This window comes from Caloenas nicobarica, chromosome 2 (assembly GCF_036013445.1).
Source record: "Caloenas nicobarica isolate bCalNic1 chromosome 2, bCalNic1.hap1, whole genome shotgun sequence".
NCBI lineage: Eukaryota > Metazoa > Chordata > Aves > Columbiformes > Columbidae > Caloenas > Caloenas nicobarica.
The window spans coordinates 121,394,113-121,421,704 of record NC_088246.1 but is presented as its reverse complement, the minus strand read 5'-3'; the positions used below and the strand labels follow the sequence as shown (position 1 = coordinate 121,421,704).

Sequence of the window (27,592 nt, the reverse complement as noted above, 5' to 3'; positions counted from 1 at the left end):
CAAGAAACATTTGTTCTTTCCAGTCTGGTCTGTGTGATGTTAGTCTTAATCTAAACGAGGAGAAACTACAGCTATTTAAGCTGAAGAAAGGCAATTGTACTACTTCAGTAGGGCTCTTAACCCATTCCTCTCAGAGGTAATAACTCAGGAACTTCCCAGCATATTTGGCTCAAATATGGAATTTAGTTCTGATATATTCCTCAAAAGGGAGCACTACATTACTTTGAAGAAAACCTACGTTATGCAAAAATATACTTGGATATCACCTCAAGTTATATAAATTCAATTTATTGCCAGGTATCAATCCTCTTACCTTGATTGAAGGTTTGATTAGAATGTCTGACTCCATCTGGACCAATCCATGTGCTTGATGAACAGCTATATTCTGAAATTTCCCTCTTGAACGGATTTATGCTTAAATAATAAAACAAACAAACAAAAAATTAAATGGGTGAATATAACTCCCCTTTGTGCCTGTACAGAACGCATCTACTAGACATAATTTTTTCACATACTTTCCCTTACATCTCGCAATTAAGTTGTTTTATTAACTAATAAATCTAGTTTACTAGATCAGTTTATTAATTGTTCTACTAAATATTTATTAAAGCTCATATTCCTCTGCATAAGCCTCCTGCTGCTGAAACCCAAAATTTCCAGAACTGGGAATCACATTAAACTGCCTAAGACTAGAAAGCAGGGGAAAAAAAAAAAAAAAAACTAAGATGCCTATCCTGGCCTTGATCTCCTTGCCCACACATATCATTGTAACTCTGTAAAACGCGATCAGCAGACCAAAAATTTATCATTCCTGACAAACCTTTCTGTGGGTAAGCACAGCATCCCAAGCTCACGGATGTATTTGAAGTTAGTAATCTTTGCACAGGAGAGTGCCATGGAGAGCAGGAAGGACTTAGAGGTTTCCTCTCCCACAGCAGCACAGTCTCTACCAAAACCACACCTAAAAGATGTTTATCCAACACATTCTTAAAGCTCTCCTTCGGTAAATACTGGCACCAGTTATTTCAACATCTTGCAACTTAGACTGTCGGCTATCGTGCTGACCTTTCTGTACAGCACTACTAATCCTGGACACCATCTCAATCTCCGGCATCTGGAGCAATTGCACCCTCCAAGCTGGTATGACTTCCTTCTTCCCATTTGGAAAGCACCCAGCATGTTTTGAACACTGCCACAACCTAAACAGTAACAATATGAACTCCATTTCTGGAACAAAGAGCAGGAGATCTGTGGTATTTGACCCACCTGATCCCTGCTCGGAACTACACAGAAAACTCAAGATGCAGCCAATAGCTAGTGCGAGAAAATTTCTTCCAGATCCCAGATTGGCAACCAAAGGAACACAAGATACTTCCCAATCTTGTATTTTGCTTTTTACATTAATCCAACCACTCGAACAAGAACATATTCCAAATTCATAATGGTCAATAAAAATAATAAACTTACTTAATTACTCCATCCTGCTTTAGAACTCATATAGTTGTGCAACCCACTTGTAGCAGAACTTCAAATTCTATACCAATGTCTTTACTACAAGTAGAGGACTGCACACACAAAAACCAGCACATCTGAGAGGCAATCTGAAGCTCGCGGAAATGCCAAAATAACAGAGAGAGAAACAATAGGAGCAAGGGGTTTTTTACAATCAAAATACATGGTTGAACAAGAAGAACAAAGCAGAGAGGATGGAGATGTAGGGCTTGTTTACACACAGGGTTTTGTACCACTAACTCTTTCCATTTGAAGTCAGTGTCTTTAGTCGAGATGGATTTCTCCCTGGTGTGGATGAGAGGACTGTGCTGCCACACTGCACGGACGCAGGTGCTGCACCAAGACCTGCTAAGGGAAGAAGCCCATCACTTCTTTACCTCCTTCTCCTGCCTCCCCATGACCTCCTACTCCTCTTTCTCCTAGGATTATCAAGGCCTGCTGGAGGTGCTACAAAATGCTACTGAAAGCACTGTTCTAGTATAAATTTATGAGGATAAGCTATGCTAAAAGGAAGCACCTTCATACTGGTATAGCCACATACAGCACCACCTGGAGCTGCAGCTCTTGTACTGTCATGGTTTAAAAGAAAAAACACACACTTCACCAAGCTGGATGAGTACAGAAGACAAAACTAAGCATCTTACCATTTTTCTGTTCTATGGTTCTTACTGAATATCTTGAAGTGGCAAGGGTGTCTGTTACTAACCTATTGGATCTTCAAAGGTTAATGATATTTACCTGTCTCTGAAACAGTAAGAACCTCAGATTATGCTGAGATTAGCCAAATCTAAATGATCCTAATTAAAATCTCACAACTGCAATCATAATTCCCTTTTTAAATTTCTAAGAATGGGAGAACAGTGAACAAGCTGCTTTTCCACATTTAGTCTTGCACCTTATTACAAGCTCACTAGGGACATCATCACTACCTTCAGCATATGCATGGTCTTGCAAAGTCCATGGCAATTTGATGCTTAATTCCCTTCAGACTGATCCATTTTCAGCAGGGTGTACTCTTTGTAACTTGTAGGCACGCCAAATGAAAAATTGGCACGAAGACCATTTAGCCTCTAGGTTGGATCAGCCTGGCTATTTTCGATTCAGACAGACAAAGCCATGAAATTATCATGTTTTTCCTTTAGAGCAAGAATACTTTTGTTTTGAAAAATAACATTTTGCAAGCATTTAGTCTTTAAAATAAGAAAGGATGTCAGGGTGAGGAAAAAGGCTTTTCCTGTAGCAATCTGAATACCCATAGTTACCAAGTCCTGGTACTAAGTAAGTAACAAAGTTTGCTTTTATAAAGAATATGTAAATATATATTATAGCAAGCAATACTGAGCCAGGTATTGCAAGTCAAACGACAGTTTAGAATTGGTGGCAAAAACGGGAAAGTATGTCAGAGTTCAGATGTCAAAGTCCTGTCACCAATGACAAGTTAGTCAGTATTTACAGTTCTGCCCACTTGAAAGGAGGAATTCATAAATTTTAGAAATTACAAAACTACAAGTTGGTAGTGACCTTTCACAATGACTGTGAAATCAAGCTGTCATTTAACCTCAATCTGAGCATTTTTTTTCCATTTCCTTTGGATTCCTCATAGGTATTTCTCAAGAAAGAACTTGGACTGCACAACCTGTATCAGATTCAAGGATCTCTTCAACTGCATCACCCATAGAATCCCTAGCCATTCAGCCACATATTCCCTGCCTGTTTATTAACAATTTTTTTGCCATTGTAAGTCCCAGGATTACAGTTTGTGCTGCAGTGGCATGTTCCTTTGATGTCTTACCTATTAGTGTTCTTACATAGATGACTGATCAAATCATGTCCCTCTGACAATACAGTTGACTGAAGCTAAGAATTAGAAGATTAAGTGTGATTCTTGTCTCTACATGAATTCATTGTAAACATTCAGTTCTGATGCACCTTTGAATTTTTCCATCCCAAATCCTTGTAACAACTAACTGGGAGAAATGGTTAATAATTGTATTTACATAGATATGCTCCTGGTGACTCTGCCTACTTACATTTCTGAGTTGTTGCTCAGCTGGTAGTTTGTCACGCTCATGACTGGAGTGCAAGGAAAGAAATATGGTAAATACACTGTAACAGTCGTCGTACATACCTGCAGGTATTGAGATAAGTAAATAAGACTATTGTGAGATGTAGAAATAGACAAAAACAGAAAGTAAAGTGTCTAAAATCACCAGTGCCAGCAGTTACCACAAGGGAATTTTCCTTTTGTCTTGCCCACATATCCCGGAAGATCAGCACTTGCTCCTAAGCAGCCACTGATGCCCAGATTCACCCCATCTACATTCAGGGGCTCAGCTGTTGCAACCAGGTGACTGACCTCCAACTCTGCAGCCTCCAGAGAGCCACCTCCTCCTCCAGAGAGAAAGATCTGCAGCACTGGAGGTGCTGTACATGTGCCCAGCCTCCCCACCACATGCCACATTCAGCCAGAGCTCCTTGCAGGCCACCAGCCCAAGACTGCAGCCTTTGCACAGCAAGTACTCGGGATCTACGTGTTTTTCATTAAGCGCTTAGTGTTTGGGTTGGTACCTAAAATTCTGCTGTGTGTCAAAAACAATCCGCTGCTTCATTTTAAGTTACTTCCTGATTTACGGAAATTTGAAGACCTTGGTCAGTATGAACAGATGAAGACTTGTTTCTAACTTGTAAACTTATTGCTTCCCTTCTCTTTTAAGGAGGATGTTAGAAAAGGACTAATATTCAATTAATCAACAGAAAGAAGTTCCTAGACATCCTAGCAATACTAGACAGGTATAATGACTAAAGCAGATTGCATACTATACAGTAGAGACACAGACATTTCAATCCAAATGGATGAAGAGACTTTATCTGGTCCCTCTACTAGTTTTCCATATGCCCATTTTGAAGTAAACATGAACGTTTGGAGGAGAGCACAGCAGAAGGTGTTTTCACTGGCTGCTTTGCATTCACCAAAAGCAAAAGAAGTTTTTACAAGAGATGACTGCATTTCAATTTTATGTATTTTTCAACATAAAATAGTTCAATATAACATAGATTTCATTGAAAATTCATGTTAAGTTTTTCAATTTAGTTGAGATCAATTTACATTTCTAAATAAATTAAGATAAACACCAAAAAAAAAAAGAAAAAAGAAAAAAGAATAGAAAATATTTCAGTAGGCATCTGGAGAGAAACTGCTAGAACACACAACCATACTAATAACATATTCTCCAAGCGCAAGGTTTCATGCACACTGTGAATTGTTATAAAACTGCTCAGGTAGCACATTTCTAGAAATCCTCAAACTGAGATTCAGCTGTGTGCATTTGCGACAATTTCTCAGACAATTGTATCTCAAGTCTTTGTTTCCCTGTATCTCAAAGATTATAAGCTTATGGGCAGAGTGCATCTACAAAAGACAGATGAAACTGGGAGTAGTTCAGCCTTCATAAAGCTTAGGTCAGGTTTTGTTTCTGAAAACTTAACTCTGGGACAGTTCAAACCCAGGTCAAGTTTTTGCCAAGGCCTCGAAGTCCAAAGGGAGCTAAAAGGACAGCTAGCCTGGAGCCAGTTGCTACATATTTAAAGCAGTAGCCTATCTTCACAGCTAAGTAGAGGAAAAAAAAAAAAAGTCCTCTCAAGTAACCTTTTAAAGTTTTGACAGTTTAATATATAAGCATATATGCATATATCCTTAAATTGTCCACCCTGCCCATGGAAACACTGAGCTTTTGGAATAGAAGCATTAGTCATTGTGATAAAAAAATTAGAAAAAGAAAGATAGCTCTGCCAGATTCTTGGCAAAACATTATCTACATTGTGATTTCCTCACGGAGAGAAAGGTGATGAATTGAGGAGAAGTAAACGCAGGCCAAGGGGCAGAAGGGCACTTAGGAAGACGGCTTAGCCTAATCTATGGGCTGAAGATTAGATATTCAATTCCAGTCAAAGGAATGGTACTCCGGGTTATGTTGTGGGTGTGGAAGATACCGTGATGGGTTCTTTCCAAGTTTAAATGCAGACTGGTTTATACAAGATCATTTTTGGTTAAAGTCACTGTGACAGTGTTTCTTTCAGTTGCCTAATTATGTGAGCTTCTTAAAAAAAAAAAAAAGTATGGCTCTTAGATCAAACAGTTTCTTTCCTGCCATTTTTTGCCAAGTTATAATAAAATAATGACTGCGACCTAAGCAGGATCTTCTAGAGCTAATGAATAGGAAAAAACATTCTGAATAAGAATTCATGCTACAAAGTCAATGTAAAAACAAAAACAAAAGAAAAAACAAAACAAACAAACAAAAAACCCCAAACAATATTTAAAAAAAAAAAAATCAAAAATACATACACAGAAAAGCTCTTGTAAGCACTACAACCCTACAAAACACATGCTGTGCTCTCAGTTTCAGCTATGACCTGGCAAGGTGCTAACTGCTCCATGAACTCTTGGAGTCAGTAAGGCACCACTCCTAAACAGCATAAAATAACTCTTAGGAGGCATTTCCTTTCTGTCTGACGCTAAACCTTTGCTAGCTGATCTTGAGTTTAATCCTATAGTATCTTCTAACACACTGCATCTTGCTGGCTTATGTTGTGGCTTGTTTTGTTGTTTGGTTTTTTGAGGGTTTTGGTTTGGTTTTTGTTTTTGGGGTTTTTTGGTGGTTGGGGGGGGGGGTTTGTTTGTTTGTTTCTGAGAAGTAATAAGGAACTGTGTGGGATTTATGCATTAAGTAGTTTATGCAAGGTTTTTGTAAGGTTCCCTGAGAAAGCCCAACCTTTCCCAATAGTAGGGGAAGCAGTAGTCAAACTGAGTTCTGGCTCCAAATTGTTAAAATAATAATTGTTACAAACATGACCTCTCACAAACAGAGGTCCTTTGGAAACTGTGTATTTTACACAGGACTAATGGGAGTCACACATGGGACTCTAGTCTTCATCCTGCTCATTTGAAAACTGAATTTTTGTTAGGATGTCTTATTGCAGTGCTCAACAGTACAAAGTCCCTGGGAGCAAATTGATAGCATGACAAAAGAAGGCTGGGCAGGGGAAAGACTCTCCCTAGAGCTGAGAAAATCCATTTTCCCTACCTACCTTACCCACTCCCTCAAATGTGGAAGCCTAACACTTCAGGTAAGCTTCCTTAAGGTGTTTCACCTCAGCAAGAAGCTGAACACACAGGGCTGGAAACTGAGAATCCAACATCCTGCTGCTACGAGGAGCTAAAATCCAGTTGTCATGGACAATATGGGCCTGCTTCACCACAGTCCATCCACAGGGACCCCTATTTCTCCTCCTCCTCCCCCCAGAGGTTAGATTTCACCTCTGATGTGCCAACAGAGAACCCAACAAGAAGGATGCTGCTCTGAGCAACGAGCAGGACTAGGCAGGGGACAAGGAGCTGGACTGCCATGGCATGCACACCTTCCAAGGACTAAATGAAATGTTCTTTTCTGACCCTATGGAGAGGAAAAATAGTGCAGCCTATGGGAAATGTATGCATCTCTGTAACAATCTGTGGAGAGCATCCAGAGAACTGACTGTGTGCCTCAACTTATAGTTATTCGCACGTTTAGCTCCAAAAGTTTCCTTTTTTTGTATTTAAAATATTAAGCGTTTTCCTCCCAGTATCACCCAGGTTGCTGATCTGAGCCAAGGTGAGTGCTTTTCCCTGAAGCTTATGTGCTTTTGTTGGCTCGGAGTAGCAGCTGCTGAAGGCATGTCTGGGCTGATGGGAGGAGAGAATCTGTGTGGCCAACCCATTGGTCTACAATTGAGCGACTCTCTCTCCAGGAAGGAAGAGAAAGTATACAGTAGTATATATAAGAAAAATGTATTTGGCATACATAAAACATACTGACAAGTCTGCCTAAGAGCAGAAAGAAAGGGGTTTTAGTGTGCACCTATTTCCCTAAAGGAATGTCATTTCAACACTTAAAAGTTCTGAAAACTCCTCAGAAATTCTTTCTCAAAAATGGTGGAAAAAAAAAGAAAAATTATAACAAGCAGGTATTCACTAGAGAAACTTGCAGAGAAACACAAATTCGCACAATTTACTAAAAGCAAAGTAGAAAATCTCTGAAGGTTTCCTTCCTCCACATTTAACAACATACATAAGTTATAACCAAAGAAAAAAAAGAAAATTATGAAAACATTCAAAATATGGGAACCTTTTGTCTATACCCTTTTCATTCCAATGGCATGACCTTCCTCAAAGCCATACAATGCCAAATGGAAACTCCAAAGCCTAGAGGTAAAACGGCCCCATCATGCTTTATCAAGACATCTGAGGCTCCAGGCTGACCTCCCTCAGTAACAACTAGAGATAACTGACTCCAGATACACAGTTAGCTCCAGAAAGTTTTCTGTACCTATCCATAACTTTTAAACCACCTGCAACATTCATTTTTCATGCATCAGTTCCCACAACAGGCAGAGATCTCCTTTGCAGTATTGAGGTAAAAATACATATGGTTATGCTAAGAGTCTCTTAATTGTTCTTTCCAATGCAACAGCTGAAAAAGTGCCCAGGTGCAGAGGTGTGGAGGAACATGTCCACCTGGTTCTGCTACATCAACAAGCTGTCTGGGGTAATGAGAGGATCAATCACTAGAAAGAACAAAACGGACAAAAATAGATAAAATATACTTGTGACAGTCTCCATAGGTTGCAGATAAATGCAAAAGCACACCAACATAACTGCTACATGTCACTAGGTTGATGTAATATCGTCAGAGCAGAGCAGCAGTGGGAGAGCAACTCTACAGGTAAAATACTTCAAGCACTAGAAAAACAAACCAAACCAAAACACAAACAAACAAACAAAAGTCTTCTCCATTCTTATATACCCACCAACATTAAATACCTCTATGTACTTTGTAAATCCATGTTTGTTGTACTCTGTTGCACATTATCAAGTACCAGCAGGTGACATGCACTTTTCCATCCAGCCAATTTATGACTTGCCCTCATTAGCCACTGTAAATATTACAGAATCAAGAGAACCATATTATTTACTTACAAGGATGAGCACAGTTTCCAACAGCTTGCTTGCTTTTCTGAGGGATACTTTTGGAATTGAATTAAAGAACTGCATACGTAATTTATTAATCCTTATATTTAGGGAAACAAAGAGAGCTCCCAGAAGACCTCCAAGCATTCCAAGGAAGATGGTTGGAATGAAGGCCAAGACGTTAATGTCCAGCAAGTTCTTAACCTGAATCAAAGAAAAGAGGGGAAAAAAACCACAAACTTCTGAGCATCCTGCCAGTGACACAAAATATTGCACCCTCTCTTACAAAACCTGACACCACCAAGTAATTTCCATACAGGAAATAAATCTTTCCTCGTGGTTCAGGGAGCTCAGCTAATTAATTTAAAGCTGATCTCATGAGACATGGTGTACTCTTCTTGCACACCTCACAGGAGTGGAACCAGCAGGTAGACACTGGTGTTGGTTACCACAAGCACTCAGCATTTCAGGTTACATCCAAATAATACAACATATTGGCCTTAATGAACATTTCAAAAGACTCTGATGAACCAGAGCTTTGCTCACTGTGTCTATATCTACATCAAAATTTGGGAGAGTCCATTTATGAAGTGTCAAGCTGAATCCATGTGCATTGAGATAATTTATAAGTAAATTTATTTAAGTAAAACTGTGAAAATTTGATGCTGATCTGGAACAACTCACAGAACAATAAATCACAAGTGCAGAATGTAATCCAGCAGCTGGAATAGTAATTGAATTTTCTGCTTGATTCCTCAACAGGCAGCAAGGATGAGAGCAATATCATGTTTTAATTTCACCTTCCAGCCAACAAAAAGGGGTTGACGGTCTGGTGGCAATCTATTAAAAGCTATGAGGATATCATGTCCTTAGCCCAGGTTTAGGGTTACACAGTTTTTTGCCAAGGTTAGGATCTGGACAGAGTAAGAGATCACAAAATGCTCAGAAAGCTACCTGGCAAGAAGCAGTAAGGGTGCATGCCAACGGTTGCCTGCAAAAACCCCTAAACTGGTGTAATCTTGTGGGCAGCAGATAGGAGAAATTATCAGCCTGCTTTAAATTGCTTGAGCAAGTACACAGGCCCTCTTATTGTTCAAACTTTTTTTCTTTCTCCTCCTCTTCTTCTCGACACTTAATCTTATTCTTCCTACAACTAGCCTAGACGCTAACAAATCCACCAGGCAGCTGCACTAAACACTGGTGGTATTTCCTGAGAGGAGGAGTGTCAGGGTCAAAATCTAACCCAGCTTAAAGACTTGATCCATCAGGTGCTGCCCACTGAGAAACCAGATCTGGAAGAGGGAGAATCCCAGCAGCCATTCCCAGGCACAAGAAGCCAAACACCTCCAGGGTACGTGCAGGGAGTAGGGAGAGAATTAATGTGTATCATGTCTTATATCAGGACTACAACCATGACATATGTAGGTACTCTATGTGCTAAGCAAAACTTTAATAATGCTATTTTTACCAATAGCTGCAACAAAATCCATCCTTTCACAAAGGACTGAAAGAGATCTAATGTTTAAGATGTTGAATTCAGAGAGAAGTGGCTTAACTTGAAGTAGAAAAAAATCTGGTTTATTTCTTGCAGGATCCAAATATTGTGCAATATATTCTACTTAATTCCCATCCTGTATTAAAATTTAAAATAGACATTTGTGGTTTTATTATTTTCTCTCCCTACCTCCATTTTTCCTGAGGGAAAGATATACTGAGATGTTTGTTTTAAAGTAATATATGCACATTACGCTGCATGTGTGTGGCAATAAAGGTAAAGTCAAGCGAGTGCTCCACAGGCTGGGAATGAAAGATGGCACAGTGTATTGTTTGTTTTTGCTGTAGTATCAACCACAGGCCTTGGCCAGTCACCAAGGAAAATCTGTTACCTACAGAGCAAGATTCACCTTTACAAATAATCCAATGGCTTACGTAAAAATAAAGTTAAGCTTCCTGAAAATCTCATGCTCTGGAGTACAATAAACTCCCCTTGTAACATTATGCTATGTGGAATAAAGTTAAGGAAAAAGATTTTTTTTTTTGAGAAACATAACCCATACTCTTTCAACTGAAGAACTTATCCGCTGTAAAATGTATTGGTTAGTGCCGCAAAACATGACAGAAGCAAAATTTCCCCTGAGCCCCGTGTTCAGTGAAATGAAAATGTTTCTGGTTATCTCTACCACATCGAGAGCCAAAAACCACTAAACCATGCCAGAAGTCATGTTGATAATAATTTTAGCTAGCTTTTCCCTCTAATGACAATAAGAGAACATAGAAGGAGACAGAATCTACTGATCTTTACAGAAAACATCCTGAAAGGAGTGTTAAAAGAGTGACATTTATTGTAAAATAGCAATTGAAGTGAATCTCCTCTCCCCTGTGCATGCAGCTGTCTGTTACACAATACTTTGGCTTTGGCAGCGAATCTGACTTTGGAAAGTCTGACCTCTTCCCTGCCTGTGTAGTCTCACCTTTCTGCCACAAATTTGTATCTTTTTGGTTGTGTAACTGCAACCATTTGGGGGACTGCACTGTGTATGAGTTGGTTCACACACAGGATTTGGGTTGAAAAACCAATGTCGTCTTTGCTTACCACAGCTAAACTTTTGGGAAGCAAATATACCCCAATTACTTTAGCAGAGCATATGCAAAATCATTGTATCAGACAGCATGCACACAAAATAAACATCCATTTTCCCAACCAAGATATGCCTACGTGTAGAAAATACCATAATCTCTGTTTTCTGCATTGCTAGAGAGATACAAGCCAGATGAAATTCAGACATCAATTAAAGTGATCTAGGAATTACCTTAGGAAAAATGTACTTAGTAGCAAAAAGTGAACTGGGATTCAGAAGACGAGAGTTTTATTTCTAGCTCTCTAATTTTTCTTCAAGTCAAATACAAAGAAGGATATTTAGGCAAGAAGAAGTGAAGGTCATGATTCTTGCACATAGCTATTGAATCATCTTGCAATAAAAATGAGCAAAAGACATGATAATAAAAGCAGCTATTTTTAGGTAGACACAAGGTAAAATTCAAAGACCAAGGTTGTGCCATGCTGGAAGGAATAAAGTAAAGGTAGCTGAGGCTGAAGGTCACCTCCGTTGTGCAACCAGGAACAAACAGTGATTATATTTTTCGAATGTTTAATCTGTAAGCACCAAGGAACAGGGGCATGGTGCAGCAATCCCTGCAGCAACAATGAAGAGCTCAAGCCAGCTACAGAAGCAGAGGAGACCCTATGTAAGGGCTTCTCTGCTTCTTCCTTTACTTCAAAGTATCCCTCTCCTACCCAGCATCAACACAGAAAGTTCTCTCAATAACTTATATGATTAGCTAATAAGCAAACAGTAGATGCTTTGTCTATTTGTTCACTTTAATTTAGAACAAAACAACTCTGTGTTGCATCTAAGTGACTACCAGATGTAAAGTGTGAAGGTTTCCATATCCACTGATCCGATAAATGTGCATATACTATCCTTTCTCCCTCTCAGTCCCCCTTCCCTGCAACTCCCCCAGCAGCAATGCTGAAATAAGTCAAGCCCCAAACCCTGCATCTATTTCCTCCCACACCCACACAGTACGTACCCAAAATAAAATTCTTTTCTCTGCTTCAAAAAATCCAAAGTGACCTCTGTAGACAAACCCATAGAGAGAAGAGGACAGTAAATCCGTGGTGAAGGTAGCCATCAAGCAGCAGAAGAAGGTTTGCCAGGCCAGCCTCATGTCCCAGAATGAAGACACTTCCTCTAACGTGAACAAGAGCCCGCCGATGGGGGCACGAAACACTGAAGCTATCCCTGCTCCCGCGCCAGCCGTAATGAAACTGCGCCTGCAACAGGTAGAAAAGTCAAAATTTCGGTAACAGGAGAAAAACAGAAATTTTAAAAGTCCATAAACATAGTTTCCTGTCAAAGCTGGGTTTATGGGGCTGAATTTAAAGACATGCTGATTTATTTTGGGGTTATTATAGTGCCTTGTATCTCTAGGATTTGAGTTCAGATCAGTCTGTCATGACCTCTGGCGTTGACAAAACCCTCAACCCTATAACATCATAGGACAGGGACCACTGGCCCACGTCATGTGCCAGCACCGATCAGCCTAATGCCAGGCAGACGTACAACTTCACACCCTGGAGCAGTGCAGTCCCAGGGCTGAAATAAACGCAGAGGACGGCGATGAAGCTGGTGAGGGGCCTGGAGCACAAGTCTGGTGAGGAGCGGCTGAGGGAGCTGGGGCTGTTCAGCCTGGAGAAAAGGAGGCTGAGGGGAGACCTGATCGCTGTCTGCAACCGCCTGAAAGGAGGTTGTAGCGTGGAGGGGGTTGGTCTCTTCTCCCAGGTAACAAGTGATAGGACAAAAGGAAATGGCCTCAAGTTGCACCAGGGGAGGTTTAGATTGGAGGAAAGCAGAGAGAGGAGAGATAATTATAGTGTTGTAAAGAAAGACATTAATGGTCATGAATGGACAGTCCTTTATACATTTACTATTAGGTTTTTTTCCACACACACACCCCATAATTTTCTTTCCAAGGCATCCATTTCACCAGATGAAAACAACATCCTGCATCAGACAAATGTTACATTTTTAAGGAAGGCCACAATGTGCAAAACAGAGGGAAGGATATTGAAAGAGGAAATAAAATTATGCTTGAATTCTGCCTTGGAAAATTAGATTTGAGTCCAGTCTTGGCGGGGGATGCTGGAGTGATGCTGATACATATAATGCACTAACCACTAGTTCTCACCAGCTTATAAAACTTGTGTCTTCCACCAGATTAGTATCTTCTTCAAACATTAGGGGGCTCTTTTGACTTCTCTGTGGTGATGGTTTGCAATGAGGATAATGGACAGAAAATAAAGGAAAAGACTAGAGAGTTCATGTGGCAAGGCCCTTAACAAAGCTCACCGGTAAAGCTACCCAGGCAAATTTAAGTCTGATATTTCCCAACTAACAAATACCGAGTCAGACACTCTTGGGCATGGATTTTTGCATGCACGCTGTATTTTCACAGTGACATTGTTTCCAGCAGCAGGGATCTCAAAAGGTACTGCACTCAGTAAAAGCTGGGCGAGCTTTGCTTGGATGTCTCCAGCTTCTTGCTCCAGTCAGTTGTCCGTGCTATGAGTCCCACCAGTAGCATCAACAATGAAACTGGACCCCTCCTACACATCCATTACAGCTGCCTGATGGAGGGACATCTTAAGATGTTTCAACATCGTAATGCTTGCTGAGCTACTGCCCTGTGACTGTCCTTGGAGTGGGTATATCTCTTGAGCCTACTTAATAACTCCAAAAGATATCAGGGAAGTGGGACTTTTTCATCCTGGTCTTTGTAAAGAAGCGAGCTCTCGCTTAGACTGAAATTGGTCTTTGCTGCTCACCAACAAACCCCTCTGTGAAGGGAACTTCCACACAACCTGTCTCTTCCAGGATGGCTTCTGACTGCAAGCTAACGCTTCTTTCTTATTATAACTGGATCCTGCAGAGAAAAACAAAGTTCTCGCTGCTTCTCTTACCACAATTGCTGATGTCTTCCATGACTAACATTTTGTTTAACTAGCATGTCTCAGATTTATTTTAATGATGGATCTTAAAAGGCTAAAGCCCAAGGAGACCCCATATCTTCCTTTTGGTGCTTTTTTATTTTATTTTAAGCTACATATAGTTCACAGTGGCAGTTCATTTGAATTCTTTGTATTTCTTCAGAAAATTAACACATGGGAATCTTTTTTCTTTAATTTAGAAAAAAAAATGCAAGAGTATTGTATAAGGCTTTGTTTGTCAGCCTGACAATAAATACCACCCAGAAGACATAAACCGGTTTATAACTTCTTCTTCTGGAAACCAATGTCATTAATTTCAGTGAAACTGTTCACAAGAGAGAGCTTACCAGAGTTAATCCCACAGACATGCATGAGCAGAGAAAAGTCAGATTAAAAAAGTGTCACAAACAATTTACTTTTTCAAAACCAGATAAATAAAACAAGGGCCCCCTGTGCACATTGTGCAATCCCCATCAACTCTCTTTTTCCTGGGCCAGCATCATTAATTTGAGGACAAAGTCTATGCCTAAAAATCCTGCATTTTTCTCCCTCGTTATACAACTCAGAAGGCAATGAGAAAAGGTCTTCAGTATTAATGTATTATTTCACAAGCGTTTGATGAAACAACTTGTGAACCTTCTCTTAATTAAAGAACTTAAACTTGTTTAATTAAACAACTTTAAATTAATTAGAGCAGGTGGCTTTTTCCCCCACTCCAAAGTGACAAAGAGCAGGAAAGCTGAAAGACTGCGGGAGCAGCATCTCCGTTTCCCTTCCAGATGCAATGGGTTTGCCAGCAACTCAATGGATATCCCCGGGGTGCCAAGGTTTGGCAGTGGGGCACCCCCCCTCCGAGCACCCCAGTTCTGCCCATCACTTACTTATCAGCTGAATTCCGAAACCTAGTGAAGATCGGGAGGTGGATTCCAAGGGTGTCCGACTGCAGCTGGCTCAGGCCACAACCCAGGAGAGCGCTGAAAGCGATGTTGTATAGTTGAGAGCACTGTTTTGCTAAATTATTCACAAATCAGCTTGGGTTTAAAGGCAGGGGAAGACAGAGCCTTAGCCGGCGTGCATCAGCAAAGCTAGATTGGTTTCAACAGATTTAAATATGGAAAACGTTGAACGTGTCTTTTAAATACGCAAAGTCCTGTTGACATAAAGCAGGAGGCTATTAAAGACTTTCAGATTCTTGACTCAGAGACTTAAATGTCTCTTTTTCAGGGAGTGTTGTGATGATGGACCATGAAATGCCTTTTGCAGAACTGCATGTAAAGGTCTGCCCAACTGTGATGACACGTCAGACTATAGCCCATCATTTCAGTCATCTGTTCCCAGGTTAATGACCATGGCAGTCAGAACAGCCCTGCTTGTAAGAGAAGATGTGTAATGATTTAAATTATTACAGCGTGTTCCCAGGCAGCACTTCAAAATACATTTAAAAGGGGAAAAATAATCCAAACCCTTAGTGAAATGAAAAATCTATTCATTGTATAATCTTGGAAGACTTTTCTGAAAGACTTAAATTAGGGGCCTTAAATCTCTCAGAGGCCTTTAGCAACTTATGTGTGTTTATATCTAATAAAAATGGTGAAGGGTTCCAGCTAAATTAAAGTAAGCTAGCTCTTAATTCCTATGTTTTGAAAAGGCATCACGTTAATACTGTGCTGACTTTCTTCATGGAAATATGATTCAATTCTTTGGCTCATGCACCACTGTTACCAACCCAGCACAAAGGAAAAAATAAAAATCACAGCTGCAGTCTCTGAGCTCCTGGAGACAAATGTCTGAAGGCAAAGAAAACAAAAGAAACCTAAAGGGAGAGCTAAACCTTGGTAATCATTGTCTCAAAGGTTTGTGGCTGCTTCTGACTAACCATGCCCTCCTATTTTCGAACATCTGAGTCATCCCCTGGAGTGCTGCACCTCTGTGCAAATAAATAAATAAATAAAAACCCACTGAGTAACAGAAAATGTGAAAGGGTGGTGATGAGGAGGAGAGGTTTGGTCAGGGCAGTGAAGAGGTAGAGAACAATCCTCAAGGTTGAATGCTTCCCAAAAGGATCAGAAATAAAAAAGCAAATCAGCCAACAAAGCATCTATATCGCATTAGTAGAAGAAAATTTTACCATCTCTACTCAAGATATGGTTTAATAACGGTAATAAAGTTCAGCAGGATTCTCCTCTAAATAGTGAATACAGGAAAATATGTCACTTACCAAACCAGAAAAATCCAATATCTGGCCTGCTGTCCTTACTAAGTTTGGCTATATTGCAACACAGTACATTTTAAGAACCACTCTGACCTACAGAGCAGGAGTAGGCAGTTCTATTATCCCCATCTCAAAAGGCCCCAGACTACCATAGGGTGAAGAAAATTCACTTTCTTTCTATATAGCAAGGGGGAATAAAAACACCATCCTTCAAAAATACCATAAAGCCTACTTTTCCCCACCTAGAAACATAATATTACACTACTGCATGAACAACAGGCAGCTCCAAAGCAGGCCACAGCTGCGGGTCGCATTACTTTCAGAAATGAAACTGACTGCCGTTGTCCGAATAACTGCTTGCTGAGCCTCGTGGGGAATTGCACTAGGGAACCAAGCCAATATCTAAAAAACACAGAAAAAAACCCACTTTTCTTCACTGCATGGCATGACTAGCTGTGCTCGTGCAAAGGAGGGGACAGCACAGGTGAGAAGAGCTCCCAATGCAGAGTAATTTCTAAGCCAGCGCTGCCACCAAGACAGACACTGCAAACTCATATCCTCAGTCTGACAGCTTTAACTTTTGTCTGCTATTTCTTACCCCAAATGGATCATGGGGCCTTCTGGCCCGCAGAAGAGCCCAGAGGCTACAGCCAGCACGCATGAGACAAACGTCCCTATAAAGGTCTTGATATTAAAAAGATGTTGAATAGAAGTACCATTCAAATACCCAATGATTTCTGGCAAGCCGAATGGTGAACCTGCTGGGCAAAAGAACTGCAAAGGAAAAAAAAAAAAAGCCACAAATGAACAAACAAAAAATCAGAGAAACTGAGTCAGCAGTTGATGTGTTAGATGCATCTATGGACACATTTAAGTCCAGTTCTCACATTGTTCTGTTCACAAACAAACTTTCTGAAAATTAACAGATGACCTAGATACACATGTAACTTCTGTCTACACGCAAAAATTCAAGCTCCCAACAATGTCGCTGTATGTGTACTGAGGTTACTGTGAGAAGAAAACAACGGAGGAGGGTCCCTGCCCCAGCCCCTGCCATCCCTCCCAGGACCTGACCCCAATCGGCCTCTTGCCTTTGCACAGGCTGCCTGTGGGGCAGGGTGCACAGATGAACCCGCGTGATTTGTCCAGGCAGTTCAGATTTCAGATAGCTTAAAACTCGCCTGTATAACAGCAAATTCCCTTTTCCTGCTGTTGCTGTATTTTGGAGGAAGTTCAGTAAAATATTCACTTTTTCTTTCACCTATGCTGTTAATTACCTGTCTATAATTAAATTGAACACAGCAGTACAGTAAATGACAGAAAAGATCCATGCTTTAGCCTTGCAGCCTCATAAAAGTATTAATCGGGGCGGCAAGTAATACTCACACAGCACAGCTAAAAGATCAATCTAAAACCAACAGTAATTTTTATATGCACTGATGGTGTTTGGCTTAGGCCCCTTCCAAACACCCCGTTTTCACAAGTTACACCAGCTGCCACTTGTATTTATTTTATAAACACCACATGCTAAGTGTAAATTGTAGAGCCACCACCACTGATTTCACCCCAGACACTTTTATACAAGTTATAGGCGGTGGAATCCAGCTTTAGGCTGAAGGCCAAGAAAGACCTCTTCAACTAGGTTGTATAACAGAGGGTGGTTTTTTTGAAATAAAATACTGAATTAATCAGTATTTGGAAGAGCAAGAGATTTGGTTTATCACAGTGTTATAGGCTTGTTGCACAGGACACGTAACACTTACCAGCACTGAGCTTGAAGAGAGAACCACCATAGCCAGCCCCAACCCAAGGACACACAGCCAGGTCATGTGGAAGTTGCCATCCTGTCCGGTTGACAAACAGATTACTACATCGGCACCCATAGACTAGGTCCTGCTTTTTAATGAGCAAAGATTTCTGTGGGCAGAGGGTGTACCATAGGTAGAAACCAAAACAAGCAGCGCAGACTCTTTAGAAGGATGAGAGTGAGAAACAGTAAGGTGAATGTTGACTTTCAGAATCAAGACATGTTTTTTTTCCCAGGACTTTTTGTTCATCTCTAAAAACACCATAAAGGATATGTTGTTACTCATCAAGACCCTTTTCAGGGCAGAAGAAAGTTAAAGGACCTCAAGAACATGCAGAAGAAAACACTAAATGGTGTCATGAGGAGACATTTTGCCCGAATGAAGGCTTCAAAGTCTTATATCAGTAACTACCTTTATGGATTTGCAGCTATTATTAGTAGATAGAATATAAGTGAGCAAGTTCTTCCATGCTTTATTTTAACCAAAGGGATCTCTCTCATACTGGCTCTTTTCACACTGAAAAAACACAATTCAGTCTCCCTGGGTTTTTGGTTTGTTTGTTTGTGCTTGGGCTGACCACAGCCGTGCTGTCTCCAGAACTCCTCAGCTCCCACGTACTTTGCCGCCTTCCGCAGTGCTCAGCCGTGATTCATTGTGCGTGCAAGTCAAACACATCCCTTGCATTTCTGAGGTCACAGTGTTACAGATGCCACCACAGCCTTCCCAGCAGCACGTCCCATCACGGCTGTTGTAAGTGCATGATGTGGCACAGTCAAACAGCAAAGCAAAGGGCACGAAAATGAGTTTTGTTCATCTGCAGTTAAAGGAGGAGGTGTTTAGATGTGAAGGTCTTCCAGGGCAGGAATTACATGTTTGTAATGATGTCAGAACCTGTAGGGGCTTACCTCTTGTCCCTCTGTATTTGTTCAATACAGCAGGACAAATTCTGTAATACAACAGGACCAACCGTGTATGTAACTGTTGTGCTGTGATGCCCTGGAGTCAAACTGTGGTTTCTTTTGATATATTCTTTATTTATACTTTAGTGTGTATATATACACACACATGCATGTATATACATACAAATGCATATATACACGTATACACATGTATTCATCCACTATTTATACATTTTATAAACATACGCATAGTTTGTATATAAGAAACCCTAGAGAAATAATATTCCAAGAGCATTATATATGCTTTCCTCATAGAAAACCTAAACTTGTTCATTTCTTGGATATTCCCTCTGATATATTCAGCCTCCATTTGTTCCACAAAATAAGTCTTCCCCTTCATTTCTTTGAAGTGATTGAGATTTGACCTTCAGCAAATGGCAGCAATATACTGCTATCTTGATTTTAGAGAATGGTGGAGGACATGTCCATGTCCCCCTTGTACTAGGGAGCCCAGAACTGGACACAGTACTTAGGATGTGGCCCCACCAGTGCTGAACAGAGGGGAAGGACCACCTCCCACCACCTGCTGCCAACACTCCTCCTAATGCAGCCCAGGAGGCTGTTGGCTGAATGGCAACACAATCACCTGGTCTATCAAGCGCTGCTTCCTCCCAGTTTTGTTTTTGTCTGCAAGTTTGCTGAGGGCGCACTCTGTCCCATCATCCAGGTCATTAGTGAAGATATCCAACAGTCTTTGGCCCCAGTCTTGACTCCTGGGGTTCACCCACAGTGACCAACCTCCAGCTGGACTCTGTGCCACTGATCATAATGCTTTGAGCCCAGCAGTTCTGCCAGTTAAATCCATCTCGCTGTCCACTTATCTAACGTGTACACCATCAGTTTGTCTAAGAGGATGTTATAGGAGAGAGTGAAGTGAGAGTGACTTGCTGAAGATAAACAACATCCACTGCTCCAGTCATGTCCTTGTAGAAGGTTGTTATCTGCTGGAAATCCATGCTGACTAAGCCAAATCATCTTCTTGTCGTTCATACGGTTAGAAATGGTTTCCGGGATTATGTGCTGTATTGGCTTCCCAAGGGTCAAGATGAGGTTGACTGGCCTGTAGTTTCCTGGATGCTTCTTCTCGTCCTTCTTGAAGATAGGAGTGACAACGGCTTCCTTCAGTCCTCAGGAACCTCTCCTAAATTGTCTTGACTTTTCAAAGATAATTGAGAGTGGCCTCCCAATGACATCAACCAGCTCCCTCAGAGAAGGCGTCAAGTACCTTGGCCTTTTCCAAGTCTTTTGTCACCAAGTCCTCTACCCTGTTCAACAACAAGCCCACATTTTTCCAAGTCTTCCTTCTGCTGATGATGTACCTGTAGACACCTCCTTCCTTTCTTGTTGCCCTTCAACATCGCTTATCAGATTCAACCCCAGGTGCACTTTGGCTTCCCTAACCCCATCCCTGCACACTCAGACAGTGTCTCTTTATTCCTCCTGGGTCACCTGTCCCTGCTTCCACCTCTTGTGTGCTTCTTTTTTACGCTTGAGTTTTGCAAAGATCTCCCTGCCACTTTTTGCTGGATATCCTGCTCATTGCAATGGATTGTTCTTCACCACGGAGAAGATAATCCCTGAAAATCAACCAGCCCTCTTGGGACTCCTATTCTCTCCAGGATGGTCTCTTGCGATTCTTCCAAGCAGGGCGCTGAACAGATCAGTGTGCTCTCCTGAAGTGATCCCGCTTTTTGGTTTTTTCCCCTCATCTCAGGATCCTGCACACCACCATCTCATGGTCACTGTGCCCAGCCCTCAGACCCCTGACCAGTTTGTCCTTGTCTGCAAGTATGAGGTCAAGCAGAACACATCCCCTCATTGGCTTCTTGATTATTTATCAGGACATTGTTGTCAATGCACTCCAGGAACTTGCTTGTGCCCTGCTGTATTGTCCTTACGGCAAATACTGGGATGACTAAATATCTCCAAGAGGATCTGGGTCGGTGAACACAAGACTCCCTCCAGTTGTCTGAAGACAGCCCTGTCTAAGTCTTCATAATCTGGCGGTCAACAGCAGACACCCACAACAACATCACACATATTGATGTGCCCTCTAACCCCAACCCACAAACTCTCAGCTGCTTCTCATCTGTCCCAAGGCAGAGCTCCATCCACTCCCACTGCTTTCTCATAAAAATGGCAACGCCCTCTCTTCTCCATCCCAGTCTGTCCTTCCTGAAGAGCCTGCATCCAGCCACTGCAGCGCTCCAGCAGTGTCAGCTGTCCCACCATATCTGTGCAGACAAGGAGCTCATCTGCCACGCTCCAGCCTCAGTGAGAGGTCCCAGGCACTGCCCGCAGCCCCAGACCTGCAGAGCTGCACCCTCCCTCGGGAGCTTGCTCTGGGTTGCGGCTTCTGCTGACTCAGGGGAAATTTCTCCCCTGGGCACTTATGACCAGGTCCTGCAGCTCCTTGCCACCGTTGCTGAGCACAAAAGCATGGTCAGCCCAGACCCTGGCTCTCTTCTGCACAATTTTCTGCGTCAGCTGGCTGCACGTTGTGCTTGATGGTTGTACAGGCTCCCCCCAGCAGCAGCTGCCAGGATGCCTGACCCTCCCTGGGTGGGATTCAGCTGGAACAAAAGGCCAAAGCCCCTTTCTCACAAGAAGCTCTTCAATATTCATATTGTCTACCATAGATATCACAAAACAGGCAAAAATTTTACAACCTGCTTCTCTCTACAAGTGAGAAAAACAAGCAGTCAGGGACAGAGATGCCTTAACATTTATATTGGCTTTAGCCGCTCAGTGATTTTGACCACCACCATCCCAATTATCATAGAAGTGAAGATACTCATCAAGAAGAAATTAATTATTCCACAATAATCCTTGTACAGCATTAGCAAAAGATAGCTGCTGCAGACACGGAAAGAAATAGTATATCTGATACCAGGTCTACATTCACTAAGTACCTTAAGAGAAACCTAATCCATTCCCTTGGACTTCAACAATACCAACAGCAGCACATGCTCCTTATGTACAAGGAGGAAGAGGAAGGCCACAATATTATAAAGACTGCCTTCCTCAATCTTATGATAAGAACTCCATCAGATATTATACTGTAGGCTAAGTTGTAACAAAGGACATTAAAGCACATCTTACACCAGGGGTGTCAAACTCATTTTCACAAGGAGGCTACATCAGCCTCGCAGTTGCATTAAAAGAGCCGAATGTAATTTAAGGACTGTATAAATGTAACTACTCCTACATTTATATGGTCCTTATACAGTCCACATCAGCCTCTCAGTTGCCTTCAAAGGGCCGAAGGTAATATAAGGATTGTGTAAATGTAGGAGTAGTTACATTTATAGTCCTAAAATTACCTTCGGCCCTTCGAAGGCAACTGAGAGGCTGATGTGACCCCTGCTGAAAATGAGTTTGAAACCCCTGCCTTACACAAAGCACCGCAGAATATCTGCCATCCACAGCCACCTAGACAGGCAGCACCTCCAGTCAGTTAAAACTTTACAATGTGGATTTTCTAATAAACAAACACACAAGAGGTCACTCTGACTTTTGCTTGCTCACCTGCAAGTAATTTTCCACCAGGTCCCATTTCAATTTGATGAGAGAGTCAATTATTTGATGAGTCAAAAACCCCAGCATCCCAACTGCTGTTCCAATTAGCCCCATCAGCAGCCACCGATCCCACTCTTTTCTAGAAATAGGAAAACACAGTTACCTCTCAGCACAGGGCTATTTGCCATGCTTCCTCTCACAAACACACAAGTTCCATTTTTAGGGCATTTTGACTATTAACCATGACTGCACAAGCAAGAGGCTGTTTTTGCCAATATGTCTTTTAGAAGTGCATACTTAACAAAACTCTTCCTCCAGCTGAAAGCCATTTCTATTTGGGTAAGAAACATGGTTGGACTTTTCGGGTTTGTTTTTGGTTTTGTTTTGGTTTTAATATGTAAGTAGCAGTGCAATCTGCTTTCAGATGCTGATTGTTTGATGCCATCTCAAAATTCAATTATGCAAATCTGTAATCAAACATTCAGTACAGCACTCAGAATTCATTTCAAATTCCTGTTTTCTTCTACTGCCACTAATGCACTGAGCACCTATCACATAAACGTGCAAACCTTTACCTCTAGTTTCTGTCTTTCCTAAACTTATACGTCTAGAAATAATTGTGCAACAATAATAGTTTCTGATTTATTTCTAGCATCATCTAGGACTAGAGCACCCCTACTGAGATCCAAATGCCACATTTCCTGCAAATTATACTAAGAGCTGGTGAATTTCAAGAAAAGTCTCGGTAAGGGAACTTTCTTCCAAACGTCTGCAAAGTCTCTTCTTTTAAGTTGTATAAATTGAGTAGTTAATAACATTTTTTTGCATATTCAATAATTTATCAAGAGTAAAGGCATAGGCACTTTCAAAAAATGCTTTTAATCAAAGTTGCTTGCCACTTAGCCCCTTCTACATTCTATTAAAGTATTTTCCTATGTACAGAAGCAACAAATAATGTTTTCTTAATTCTTTCTGCTATCAGGCATCTCCCTGGATTGTCCAAAATACCCATAGCTTAGAGGCAACTTAACAGTATTTAAGGTAAGTTTACCTGTGTGTTTTCTCTTGTAGCCACTTCTTATAAACTTTACTGTGCGAAGGCAAATAATCCAAACTCTCATGGGCTATCAGGGTCTCCTCCTCCTTGTAGTGATAATACGCTAAACCACTTCTGCTGATGCTGCATTGCCTCCTAAAATCCTGAGAATGAATCAAATCAGGCCCATGATCTTCTGCCATCAACATCTCCTCTTCAACATTTTCCATGTGTGTCCTATGGGAAAAAAGCGATGACATTACAGTGTCCTCCAAGAATCTTCGGGATGCCAACAAGAACGATGTGAGTCCAAGATCAGCCTCCTTGGGACTGCAAGAGAGAGAAATGGAAAACCACAGGAGGATGGAGTGGCTGTGGCGTGGAGATTGGCTGGTTGGTGTTTGGGCTCGGTTTGCTGGGGCCACGCACAGACCCAGCAACAAAAACTTGTCTGAGCCGGAGCTCTCTGGTGAAGAAGTCACTCCAAGAACAGACTGACCACTGTAGCAAGATTATCACACCGGCTCCTTGTTGACTGTTCAGAGGACAGGGATGCTTAGGCCACGGAGGCTTTGACTGCTTTAAAGAGATGATCACTTGCTGTGTTTCAGGCTGTCCAAAGATCTTGATCCACTAGTCTAATCATGCAATTTAATTAAATAAAACAAAATCTAGGTTGCAGTGACATTCAGTCAAACCCCGAATTCTCAGTATTATATAAGCACTTTAAAAAGGCTTATTCCCTAACACAATTTGCTTTGAGTTTACATGTCAAATCTCTTTTTAGATAGACAAGTATCATTTGCCTGTCTACCAAGCTCACTACAGCTTGGATACTTTACCCAAGGTAGTTTGCAAGTTGGCAGTTCAATCAAAGCAGAAAAAGACTTGAGGTGTGTCAAATATTTACTGTAAACAAAAATCGGTAACATGCCGAGTGTTTGCAACCTCCAAGGTGTGTTTTTAGTTTCTGAAGACAGAGTAGACAAAGATTGCTGCTGCTCTCCACTTACTGGCATGTGGACCAATTTGGAAAGGTCTCATCTCAAATACCGAGGAAACATAAATAGTTCCTGGTTGTCAGTGAGCAAGTACTAAACAGCAAGAGAGAAAAAAAGATCTTTACCCAAGCCACATGCAAGTTATCTGAAACCAAGCTTTTTGGACCTATGGTTTTTGCAATGCTGAAAGTTTCCGTGTGGCCCACCACTCACACTGCTCAAATGTCATGAAACACATTGTCAAGGCACATTGCCCAAGGCTGGGGGACACCTCCAGATCAGGTTATAGCAACAGCCTAAGTCTAATTTCTTACACCATGACTGTGAGGGTTTCGTTTGCAGCTAAATTCTAGAGATTTGAAAAGTACTATGCAAATTCCAGACCTGGCAAATCTCAGTCTGAGAAAAAAGAACAGAGTTAAGAAAGAAAAGTGGTCTAGGTGGAAACCAAAGACTTTAGAAAATAACTGTTGCTGGAATTTGTGTGAATGCCTATGAGCAACAGCAAATGCATTAGAAAAACTGATGTTACTTTCCTTATAGATGTAGGGAAATGAATTTATCTTTGCCACCAATAAATCCATAGAGAACACACATTGCGTGATCAATTAAATCATTCCAGGTTCTACGGTTTTGACCTGTTCTTACCCAAAAAGTGGTAAATTAAACAGAGTAGTTCAGATCTTAGTTTTGGGTTTAAGCACAAAAAACATTTTGAGATTTGACTGCTAATTTGTGCTTGTACAAAAGTTGGGTTTAACCAGTTCTATTCCAAGGTTAAAGCAGAGCCCAGATGAGAAAAGCACGCACCTGAGCAGAGCTCTTGGCTGGGACCCCACCTCTGCTTCACTCAGGGATGCCTGGTCTGGCTACCATGAGATCGTTTAACCTACTTCTTTATTTCTGGAACACTGGAATTTGTATTATGTCATTTTTTAGTTGTGTTAGATCAAACCGGTATATGCAAACAGATCTGGGTATTACAGAGATTGCAGCATAAACAGAAATACAAAATCCACTGAACAACAGAGAAAGCGGAAGAATAAAACCCTGAAACTAAAGCTACCTTTCTAGGGGAAAGGGATGAGGCTAAGCCACACTGCTCACAGACAACACAGATATACCTCATTCCATGTGACCATCATTTGTTATGTAAACAGGACAGCTGCTTTTCCTCAAACAGGAATACCATTACCATCCCTAAGGGCATACCTGAGCATCTGCCTTTGCTGTCCCTAGCTGCCAGAATAACAAAGCTGTCAACTCCTCGTCCAATAGACAGAAATCCAACCTGCAGCAGTGGCTCAGCTGTACTGCAAATTCTAAGAGGCACTCATGCATTCAAATTTTGAAAAACATAAGGGAATAAGAATGGGTTTTCAAACTTTGACCCCTATTTTTTTCTTTTTTCCCCTCTCCTCTACAGTTAAGTTAAACCCACCAGTATGCTCACTTATCTGAACATTTCAAGAACCTCTGAGAAGCAGCGCATAAACAGCCAGGGTCCAAAAATTAGAAGGCAAAAATGCAGAGAGATCTTTTGAGATCGCGGGGGACACAGCTGCATCCCAGAGATGCGGGAGTTGAAACAACTCTACAGAGGAGAGACATGGCCTGACAAAACGTGTACACACACAGGGCATTCATTCATTACTTTACAATGAAACCTGAAGACATGTTCCCTCCTTAACACAGAAATAGTTATTTTCAGAATACTTAGATAAAGAAGGCAAATGCAGACTGGGATTGTAAAAGCATTCTGTACCAGAAATTCCTCTGCTAGAAATAGATAATGCTTAATTGCCACGTCAGAATTTGACCCCTAATCTATGCATTTTGGCTGTCATTGTTGAGTATGCTCCCACATACGAACACCTCACAGTGCCGAATCTTTCATCTTTCTTCTGTAAAGTATTTTGAAGGGTGTGTCATCAGTCCTGTAAAGTTTGTGTAAGGATTGCCCTGCTTTCCACAGTAACTTTTCATCTCCAAACATCAGACAAGGACCTCTCTGCTTAACCAGTAGCTTCCATAGCTCGTATTTCGCCATGGACAAAGGCAATCACAGGCAATGACGAAAGAATACCTTCTCAATACTTTCCTGAGGAGAGAATCCAGGCTGTGGCCAGTTCCCAGGTTTTCCACTCATTTCTGATGTTTGACACCTGCTTCTGCAAGGCTTTTGCTACTCGCAAGTGTTCTTACTTCAGAGGGACCACAGCCTAACTGGGAACTGCTGCTTTGGAGACAAGGAGGGAAAGGAGAAGTCTACATTCTGCGGTCATCACCACAGAACACTAGAAGCTACACGCTCTGAGTAAATGCTTTAAGGATCAAAGCTACAAATGTAAATAGTTGGGAGAGCATTGTGAAAGATCATCATGGGGAAGAACTGTGCTTTTGAGCTGCCAAGACCCCATTTGGGAGCCAATGAACTCCTTGCTCCACTCCAAAGCAGCTTCCACACAGACAAGGGGACTCCTCACGCAAGGACCAGAGCAGAGTAAGGAGGGTGGGCAGACACCAGCCCGGCTCTCTCCTCCTCGGAAAGCAAACACAGGCTGAGCGAGGCTGCCTGCAGTCGGGAGCTGGAAAGTAGTGCCCTTCAAACCAGGAAGATCGGCAGAGGGTTGGACCACTGCTGGTGGTGAGCTGGAGTACAGGTGAGGTGTGGCCAACAGAAGAGATGCGGCTACCAGATGATTATCACTAGTTTATCACATTCCAACACCAAAGTTTTGAGCTACCCCACCTAACTGCTCTCCCAAGTAATTGGGGAGAAGAAGCAACACGATTTTATTTGCCTAAATGGTTTTTAAGCGTGAGAGTATGTGCATGCATGCACATGCATCTGTTCTTTATCCATTAGAGACCAGGATGGAATAATCCCAACCAATACTGTGAAAAAACAAAAGAAGCATCGCTAAATTACAAGCCACAGCAAATAAGAACTACCCACCAAACAGCATTAGTGATATGTTAATTTAATAC

The 27,592-nt window shown here is 41.5% G+C and overlaps 1 protein-coding gene across 1 annotated transcript in view; it reads right to left on the bottom strand.

Moving 5' to 3' along the window:
- The window catches only part of LOC135986079 (chloride channel protein D-like), a 78,714-nt gene extending 54,854 nt beyond the window's left edge, over positions 1–23,860 (bottom strand). Inside the window, exons 1-9 of the mRNA XM_065629843.1 lie at positions 23,616–23,860; positions 22,574–22,703; positions 18,042–18,122; positions 16,877–17,052; positions 14,948–15,040; positions 12,110–12,353; positions 8,528–8,722; positions 3,543–3,640; positions 314–414 (exon numbers count right to left, since the gene is read on the bottom strand). Coding sequence (XP_065485915.1) covers positions 314–414; positions 3,543–3,640; positions 8,528–8,722; positions 12,110–12,353; positions 14,948–15,040; positions 16,877–17,052; positions 18,042–18,122; positions 22,574–22,703; positions 23,616–23,860 — 1,363 coding nt within the window. The remainder of the gene's footprint in view (positions 1–313; positions 415–3,542; positions 3,641–8,527; positions 8,723–12,109; positions 12,354–14,947; positions 15,041–16,876; positions 17,053–18,041; positions 18,123–22,573; positions 22,704–23,615) is intronic.
- Between the last annotated feature and the right edge of the window lie 3,732 nt (positions 23,861–27,592).